This window comes from Nelumbo lutea, chromosome 5 (genome assembly GCF_056320005.1).
Source record: "Nelumbo lutea isolate HS-2025 chromosome 5, American lotus-T2T, whole genome shotgun sequence".
In the NCBI taxonomy this organism is placed as follows: Eukaryota; Viridiplantae; Streptophyta; class Magnoliopsida; order Proteales; family Nelumbonaceae; genus Nelumbo; species Nelumbo lutea.
The window spans coordinates 53281585-53291558 of NC_142688.1; the positions used below are offsets into that span (position 1 = coordinate 53281585).

The 9974-nt window shown below is 41.1% G+C and overlaps 1 protein-coding gene across 1 annotated transcript in view; it reads left to right on the forward strand.

Annotated features, from left to right (window-relative positions):
• Positions 1–8665, forward strand: part of LOC148852439 (uncharacterized) — a 32797-nt gene extending 24132 nt beyond the window's left edge. The window contains exon 2 of the mRNA XM_088947327.1: positions 8113–8665. Coding sequence (XP_088803453.1) covers positions 8115–8459 — 345 coding nt within the window. The 5' untranslated portion in view covers positions 8113–8114 and the 3' untranslated portion in view covers positions 8460–8665. The remainder of the gene's footprint in view (positions 1–8112) is intronic.
• The last annotated feature ends 1309 nt before the right edge of the window (positions 8666–9974 follow it).

A 9974-nucleotide genomic window follows, 5' to 3' on the forward strand; every position in this document is an offset into this window, starting at 1 on the left:
ACTGTTTGGAGTGTACGACTGAGAATTTGCTTTTAGGACTGATTAAAACCCCAATTTGGCTTCAGCATATCAGATTGTTCTTCAAACTGTTTTTCAGTTTTCTTTTGGGGTTTCGAACTCTTCTAAGGGGGTGAAAACAGTTTGGGCTGTTGCTGTTGTGTGTGGTTACTGATTTCAGATCAGTTTTATACCTGTTTCATGTACATCTAATGTGAGTACAGACTGGTTCTATACTGATTGTGTGATTGTGGTTGATAGTCCAAGTGCTGTTTTTTTACTGTAGTAACCCTACTTTTGAGACTTCTGGTTCTTGACCGAAATGGAGTTTAAGAATCAGGCAGAGGGCAGTATTGGGAACAACAGTTATGTGGTATGTGGGCATTGTAAGAAACCCAAACACACAAAAGAAACATGTTGGAAGCTACATCCTTATTTGGTCCTGGCAAAGTTAAGAAGCAAGAAGGGTAACGATCATGTGGCAGTGCATACTAATTCAGCATCCTCGTCTGGCACAAGAGGCACATTCGTAGAGACCTTAGCCGCAGTTCGGGCTGCTCTTATACAGTTGGAAGGGGAAGTTGGGAACTCAGCTCAGCCGTCGCAGTCACCATTAGCCTCCACCACATTTGCTTCCGCACATTCAGGTACTCGAGCCTCAGCCGGCCATGCCTCAGCTCCAGGTACCACTGAACCCATCCGACCATATGACTAGCTTGCCTTCATTGTTTACCACTTATCATTTATCTTCTGGTAGGGATAAAGTATCTATTGTTGATGGCTCTCTTGTCCCCATTTCTGGCAAGGGTGACATCAAGCTATCGGATACCATCTCCTTGTCTTCTGTCTTACATGTCCCTAAGCTCGATACTAACCTTCTTTTAGTCAATAGTATTACCAAACACATGAACTGCTCAGTAACCTTCTTCCTTGACCGGTGTGTTTTTCAAGACCTGAAGACGAAAAAGGTGATTGGGACTGGCCGTGAAACGAATGGGATCTATCTGCTCGGGGAGAGTTCTCGTCGGAAAGAGTCAGGGGATAAGAAGTCACTTGTTTCCCAGAGTGTGAGTTCGGTTATGCTTTGGCATAACTGATTGGGTCATTTGTCTTTTCGGTCCTTAAGGAGTCTGTTTCCTAATTTGTTTGAGTCTGTTGAGTTGTCCCAGTTGCAATGTGAAAGCTGTGAGTTTGCTAAACATTGTAGACACTCTTATTCGTCGAGCAATAAAAGGAGCAATCGTCCTTTTGATCTTGTGCATACGGATGTTTGGGGGCTATATCACATTCCTTCCATGGGTGGGTACAGATATTTTTTGTTATTTGTTGATGACCATACCCGGTTTTCTTGGGTTTATCTTATCCGTTCACGAGATGAGGTTCCCGCCCTGACCCAAAATTTTCACCAAATGATCCTAACCCAGTTTGATGCCAAGATCAAAGTTCTTAGATTTGATAATGCAAAGGAATACTTCGCTAAGCCATCGGCATCTTACCTTCTTACTTATGGGGTTATTCACCAAAGCACTTGCCCTCATACACCTCAGCAGAATGGGGTTGCAGAAATGAAGAATAGGCACATCTTGGAGGTGGCTAGAAGCATTATGTTTACCTCCAATGTCCCTATTCGCTTCTGGGGTGATGCTATCCTCACGGCGGTATATCTTATTAATCGGATTCCTTTCGGGTTCTTGATATGTCATCTCCTTTTTCCCTTCTATACCCAGATGAGGAGTTGTTCACTGTTCCCCTCAAAACATTTGGTTGTACCTGTTTTGTTCAGCTTCTCGGTCCCCATCACTCTAAGTTTGAACCCAAGGCCTCCAAATGCATTTTTCTTGGTTATGCACAAACTCAAAAGGGTTATTGCTTCTATGATCCTGTCTCAGGGAAGAAGTTTGTATTCATGGATGTCACTTTCTTTGAGGAGACACCCTACTATTCTCGGGTCTCTCCTCAGGGGGAGAGTAGTGAGCGTGGAGATTTGGGTCATTTTCTTCAGGGGGAGTGCAGTGATGTCAGGGTTAATACTTTTGGGGCTATTCCCTTACCTATTCCAGTGGGTGATGAGGGCTGCAGTAGCGAGGGTGGTTAGGGGGATCGGGAGTTGAGAGTCTATTACAGGTGATGCAGGCAGGTTGATCCCGGTCATCAGCAGTCCCGACCAGCTCCAACCTCTTCTGCGGCTCCAAGTCCAGATATTACAGTCCCAGGGCCCACAGAGACTCCTTCCATTGTTGCTACCTCACCCTCTGTAGATGACCTTGACCTTCCCATTGCCATTCATAAAGGAAAACGACATTGCACCACATATACAGCCCACTACATCTCCTAGTTTTTGTCCTATGATCGCCTATCTCCCTCCTACAGGTCCTATCTCACTTCCGTTGCTAATGTCCCTATTCCAAGAACAGTGCAAGAAGCCCTATTAGTCCCGGAGTGGAGACGTGCAATGCAATTTAAAATGGATGCCCTGTTGAAAAATAATACCTGGGAGCTAGTTAACTTGCCCAAAGGAAAGAAACTAGTTGGATGCAGATGGGTATTTATTGTGAAGCACAATACGGATGGTTCCATTGAGAGGTACAAAACTCGGCTAGTTGCAAAAGGGTTCATTCAGACTTATGGTATAGATTACTTGGAGACATTTTCCCCGGTAGCCAAGATGACCACCATTCGGGTTCTATTATTTCTTGCAGCAAGCTACACTTGGCCTTTGTACCAAATGGATGTTAAAAATGCCTTCCTGAATGGGGACTTGCAGGAAGAGGTTTACATGCAGTTGCCTCCTGGATTCTATGATACAGAGGCAGGTAAGAAGGTCTGTCGGCTCAATAAGGCATTGTATGGTTTGAAGCAGTCACCTAGAGCTTGGTTCGACAGATTCAAACTAGCCCTTGGGAAGTTCGGTTATGTACAGGCCCAGTCAGATCATACACTGTTCATCAAGAGGGTGGAGTCCTCACTGACACTACTTGCAGTATATGTTGATGATATTGTGGTAACAGGAAATGACAGCCATGAGATTGAGTCCCTCAAACAGCTCCTTCATCAATAGTTTGAGGTGAAAGATCTGGGTACTCTACGGTATTTTTTGGGTATTGAGGTTGCTAGATCTAAACAGGGGATCTTTGTCTCTTAGAGGAAATATGTTCTAGATCTGTTGGCTGAAACTGGAAAGCTGGGTGTCAAACCTGTAGATACACCCATTGAACAGAACCACAGGATTAATGCAGAGAGTGGGGAGCTGCTTGAAGACAAAGTTATGTTCCAGCGGTTAGTGGGGAAGCTCCTATATCTATGCCTCACTTGGCCTGATATTAGTTATGCAGTTAGTGTTGTTATTCAGTACATGCACTATTCTCCTCGAACCACGCACCTTCTAGCAGTAGAAAGAATACTAGCATACTTGAAGAGATGCCCGGGTAGAGGTATACTTTTTCAAGAACAATGACCACCTGAAGGTGGAAGTCTATACGGATGCCAATTGGGCTGGAAGTGTTAATGATAGGTCTACCTCTAGATATTGTGCTCTTGTGGGAGGTAACCTAGTCTCTTGGAGGAGTAAGAAACAGAGTGTTGTCTCCCGATCTAGTGCTGAAGCTGAGTATAGGTCAATGGCTAACGGAGTGGCTGAGATTCTTTGGCTGAGATCACTACTTGAGGAGTTGGGTATTGAGTAGGAGAAGCCCCTGATGCTATATTATGATAATCAAGCGGCTATTAATATAGCACACAACCCAGTGCAGCATGACAGAACTAAACATATTGAAGTTGATCGACACTTTGTACGAGAGAGGGTCTCATCACAAGAAGTGTGTCTCCCATACATCACCTCCAACATGCAGCTGGCAGATATCCTCACCAAAGCTGTACCATGGAAGAAGCTAGAGGCAGATGTATCCAAGTTGGGAATGATAAACATTTATTCCCAACTTGAGGGGGAGTGTAGAGAACACTGATGTGGGCCCCACAGATACGGTCCCACTGTGTTCGTAGGGTAGAAGGTGTTCTAGTCTTCCTAGGGTTAGCTATTGGTCATTTAGTTGTTTCAGTTGTTATTTATTTCAGTCTTATTTTTGCTCTATTTGTTATGTAAAGACTAAGGGCAGATCTGTCCTTTCCATGTAATGAGCATAACCTATAAATATTTATTAAAGTGGCGGCCGCAGATAATTAAGCTTCTGCTCCTCCTTTTCAACTCTTGTGTTCTACTGCTTCTCATCCCTCTTCCTCTTTTCTCTTTACCTTTTTCTTATTTTTGAACCTGAAATCCATTAGGGTTGAAGACTGATAACAGTCTTGAACTTCTACTAAAATCTCTTTCCATCACACTCCAGCATACCTTGTTATAAACAAAGTTAAATCCATATGGACCTAGGGCTTTATCTCCATTCAAATCTCTCAAGGCTTCTATGATCTCCTCCATACCAAATTCATTTTCAATCCATGATGCAGAAGCATCGGCCAACTTAAGAATCATCTCCCCTAGGGAAACCCAGCTCCAAAGTCCAAACTCTAGAGGTGTATAACCTCTTGTAATAACCAACCACCTTCTCCTGAATTTCACTCCAGTTTTCCACCATCTCCTTCTCGCACTAGCATAGGTGTGAAAAAAAAGGCTGTATTTTTGTTGCCTTCTTTTAACCAAGATAATCTGGACTTTTGTCTCCAGCTCTCCTCTTCTCTATGAATTAGATTTTTAACTCAAAACTCCAACCTATCTCTTTCCACTCTCTCTTCCCTTGATAGGGATCCCACCTCCTCCAACATGTCTAAGCTGGTCATTTTCTCTAATATTTCCTTTTTCTTGTTCCCCACATTACCAAAAACCCATGCATTCCACTTCTTTATTTCCTCCAGCAGCTGCAATTTCCTGATCAGCTTGAAACCTGTAGTTCCTTCCACTTGCAGTGCTCCCTATTTCTCTTTCACCCAATCCAAAGCATCTGGATGGTCCAACCACATTCTCAAATTTAAATGGTTTTGGACATGAAAGCACTGAATTGTCTCAACATCACTGGCTTATGGTCTTACATGATAAAAGGTAGAGCCTCTTGGATCAAATCATCTACGTGTTCCTCCCAATCTCCAGAATATAGAAATCTGTCCAGTCTTCTTAAAATAGGTGGAGAACTGGAGATTGGCCGTTCTTCCAGGTGAACCTACAACCACTCATGGGAGGATCAATTAAACCATTTCTCCTGATAAAATCCCCAAACCTCTTCATACCCAGCTTTTCACTTCCTCCCCCCTTTCATTTCCCTCAATCTTCTGACCCTGTTGAAATCCCCCCCGAACACCAAGGACATCCCCACTCCCACCTTGCTTCCTCCAGTTCCTCCCACAAGTCCGCCCTCGCCCCTTCTACATTTGGGCCATATACGCTTGTAAGTCCCCATTGCCACCTCCCATCTTCCATCTGAAAACAAATCAAAATAGAAAACCTTCCTTTTTTTTCTCCAATCTTCCTAAGCCTCCTAGGATCCCAAATTATCACCAAACACCTGAAAGACCCACTGCATTCCACTCCACCTTTCCCCACTATTAAAATCCCATATTTCATTCTTTAAACTAGGAGTATCAACGGCATTCGAAAATCCGGTTTTGAATTTGATATTTGACATAATCAAATCAAATTTGGATAATTCAAATATCTAATTGGTCGAATTCGAATATGACCTGATTTGATTCGATAAATATCTGAATTTGACCGATTATTTAATTCTTATATATAATATATAAAATATTTAAATGTTTTATATAATTTATATATATAATAGTTAAACCAATATAAATATTTTATATATTCATATACTTTATATAAATAAAATATTTATTTTATATATTTATTAATTATTTAAAATAATTAATTAGTTGAATTTGAATTGAATCGTATATTCGAATATTTAATCGAATTCAAATTCAAATATTAATTTTCAATATCTGTCAGATATCAGATTTTCTAATTGGATTCGAATTCGGATATTGCCATATCCGATTCGAATTTGATCCGTTTACACCCCTACTTCAAACTCATGTCAAATGATTCCAACTTGGTTTCTTGTAGCAGAACTACATTAGAACTGTGTTTTCTTAGGAAGTTCTTTACAATCTCCCTCCTTCCACCTCTTAACCCTCTCGCGTTCCAAGTAATCAATTTCATCTTTCAACACTACCTCCCCCTGCCCCCCTACTCGTCAACCAATTCCTCTTCTTCCTCTTCCCCGTCCTCCCCACACTCCCGCTTCTCCACAAGTAGTCATTTTAAGTTGTTCTTCTCTTCTATTCCTCTCAAATTGTTCTATAGCCTTCCTTACTACCCCTTCTCCCAAAAAGAATAATCCCAAAGATTTGCCCACCTGTACTTGCCTCTCCATCAATCTGTCCATCTCCACCTTAAGACTCTTCTTTGTTCCCATTTTTCATCCTCCTCTGAAAATTCCTCTTTCTCTTTTTCTTTTTCTTTTCATTAGATATCCATCACCCAACCATCAGTATTTTTTTTGTTGCTTTGGTTTTTGTATTTAATTTCTTGACTTTCATTAAGGACCTATGGCTTCAAATCTTTGGATAATTATGCTACTTCCCTTGGATGTATATAAATTCAAAATCTGGACTCTTTCTTCAACTGAATGAAGCCCACCTTGTATGTTTTCCAAGAAAAAAGTTCACTAAGCTCCCTTACTGTCATCTGAGTGGAAAATGTATATAGCATTAATGTCCGGATGTTTAGTTGTCTGAGGAATAAGATTATCAAAAACACATGTTTAAATGCCTTGAAAAAGTATTGTAGATTACATAAGTCTTCAGTTATTTGTCTTTTTTATGTTTTTATGTCTTTATGTCCATAATTTTTATTTTTTTTAATCTAGAGGGTTATGCCTTGCCTCTCCAAGACCCAACTGCCTTGCTACCACCTTTAGTCTTTTAAAGCCTTGGTTGCAACCCATTAATATGTATTTGGCATGGGTGTTTATTGGTTGTGAGTGATTAATGGATAGGTTTGGGGGTGTTCTTGTTGCGTGATACTATCTACCAAACCCTAGCCATTTGGGGGTGTTCTTGTTGTGTGACACTCCTATGCTTCATTTCAACTATTACTGCTGGAGCTCAAGATCAAACAACCTGTCAGCCAGTTTTGTAAATCTATGTTTGTTTTTTTTCCTTTTTACGGAAAACAACAAGTGTACAAACGAGTCTTTACCTGTGATTTCTTCCTCTTCCTTGTTTAAGAATGTATTTCTTCTTTTCAGTGGAGCATTTACGAGTGAGCCTAATCTGATTCTTTCCTTGTTTTCGTGTTATTCCTGGTGAACTGTTAACCATCTCAATTGCATACTTGTTAAGCTCCAATGAGATTTTTCTGTTTGCAGCAACTAGAGAATTTATTCAACCTCATGGCAGCTTTCCATTTACAAGAAAATGAGTTCGCTAACTTTAGTAGTTACATAAGATTGCCAATACTTCACTAACTGTTTGCTCTCTCACTCCCCACCCACTCAAATAGGAACCTTCTTATCTGCATCTTCCATACTGCCTGGTCCACCAAATCTGAGTTACTAAGTTGCAGATATCAGTTAAATGGCTTTGGTCTTGAGTAAATATTTGAATCTCATTTCTCACAAGAGTTATTATTTGTGGGTAATATTTAGAGCTGACACCTATTATCTTTTCATTTTTTTTTTTCTTTTAAATAATTTTTTATTATCATATAAAAAATGGTTAAATTACAACCAATGACCTAAAAAGGAAAACTAAAAGAAGGATGAGTTTTTCTATTAAAAATTCTTAATATTTTGGGGACAATCCTACTCTTAATCTTTCTACAGTTTTGAATTTTTACAATGTTGCGCCTATAATTCTACATTATGAGCCTCCAGGAAGTTGTCACACCATATTTGTGTGTGTGTGTGTGTGTGTGACTTGTATACATGTTAATGTGTAATTGCTTTGAAAATTGTTGAAGATCTGATATTTTGCTTAAGAAATCTTAATTAAGTGGAATGACCTCAACGTTCCTATTATACATTTTCTGCTATTTCTGTCTATGTAATCTAATCTGTAATGTTCCTGGCTGCTTTAATTCTTGTGAATGTTTGATTTTGGAAGCAGAGATGGTTATCCCTCCACCTGTCAGGCCACCCAGAATTACAAATTTTCTTAAGCCATATGTGCTCAAGATGCACTTCACAAACAAGTATGTCAGCGCACAAGTGATCCACTCGCCAACAGCAACAGTAGCCGCCTCTGCGAGCTCACAAGAGAAGGCATTAAGATCAAGCATGGAGAATACTCGAGATGTTGCTGCTGCAGCAAAGATTGGGAAGATTCTGGGGGAGCGCTTGTTGATTAAGGACATTCCAGCCGTCTCTGTTATTTTAAAAAGAGAACAGAAATATCATGGCAAGGTGAAGGCTGTCATCGACTCTGTAAGGGATGCAGGTGTGAAGCTTATTTGATTGGGAACGGTCTCCTACGATTGCTTATGAAAAGTTGTTCCAATAGAGGTCTTCTTGTTGCAAGGAGTTATCTTCTGGTTGTTCTTTGAACTTTAGATCAAAGAATAATTTCTGTTATCTTGGGCCATGGAAGATTAACAAATAGATCAGCTAGTGTGTGGGTATCAACAAAAAAAAAAAAAAGCGTGTTTATATTTTGGGCTGAAGATATTGGATTAAGGCGAGTAGATCAGCTGGTGTGTATATTCTGGGCTGAACTGAAGGTATTGGACCCAGGTTCGGCCTACAACGTCTTGGGCTTCGTAGAGGCCCAGGTTGGGTCTGGATGCAAAACCCAGGCCTAAGCCTGCATATTTGCAGGCCGGGCTGGGCTACTTGACTGACCAAGTGGCTAAGATTTTTTTTTTTTTTTGGTATTTTGGTGATACGCCTGAATCCTCCGTTAATGATGGCAATTTTTCTGTCCCCTATTGGGTGCCCAGAATCCCCAACCCCTAGGGAATGGAGATTGCCTTGGAGATGGGTATTGATATGATACTCAACCAGGAACAGGGACAGGAATGGAGAGTGAAATTGCTGCCCCACCCGACCCCAATATATATATAATTTTAATTTAAAAATTTTAGTAATTCGGATCCCCCATGGGGAATACGTCTCCATGAAGGATTGGGGGTGGAGAGTCACTTTTATCCCCGTTGGGGGTTGGGATTGGGGACCTGAATTTGTTTCAAAGTAGGCGTGTGGGATGGAGAATAGGATTGCCACCCCAAACCCGCCATTCCTAAGCGCAGCACCACACTAATCCTCCTAATGTACCAACTGAGCCACCCCTCAGTTGGCACCAAGTGGCTAAGAATAATCATCTATAGTTGCAACCCTTCAATTTGAAATTCGGGAATTGCTGAATTAATATATTGATCATGGTTGAGGTTAGTACCAAAGCAAAGACGATCCATAAACAGCTTCAAAGTTCAAAATACCAGCAAGATTAGCATGATGATTACCTACAGTGCCCGGTAAACAGAATTCAAAAAATACCAGCAAGAGCAGAAAGTCTATTGCTTTGTCCTTAAATGGATAAAATAATTAGACAATATTCAAGGTTACAGTGTTCTACCCAACTTCAGCTTCAGAGTTCAGACCAAGGAATCCACAATAACCGCTAAAAAAACTTGGTTCACTAAAAAATCAAAGCAATAGGTTTTCCAGTTCAGCCACTTCAACTGATACTGAACTACCCCTTATCAAAATCAAATGGCAATTTGACCTGCCCCCATCAGGGCTCCAGCCTGCGACCGCTAATCAGGTTCAGGGCAGGTTTCAGGGGAACCCATATCTCTTGTAACTGGATATGGTATTTGTCCACCCCACCCCAACCCCAGACCTGAATCCCCTCCAACTGAAAGTAGAAATGACAGAGGGTGGGACAAATTCGGGGATCCCTGGTCAGGGACAGAGCATGGAAAACCAGCCCTGCCCTGCCCTGCCCGTTTTACGTTCCTAATAAAAACACAA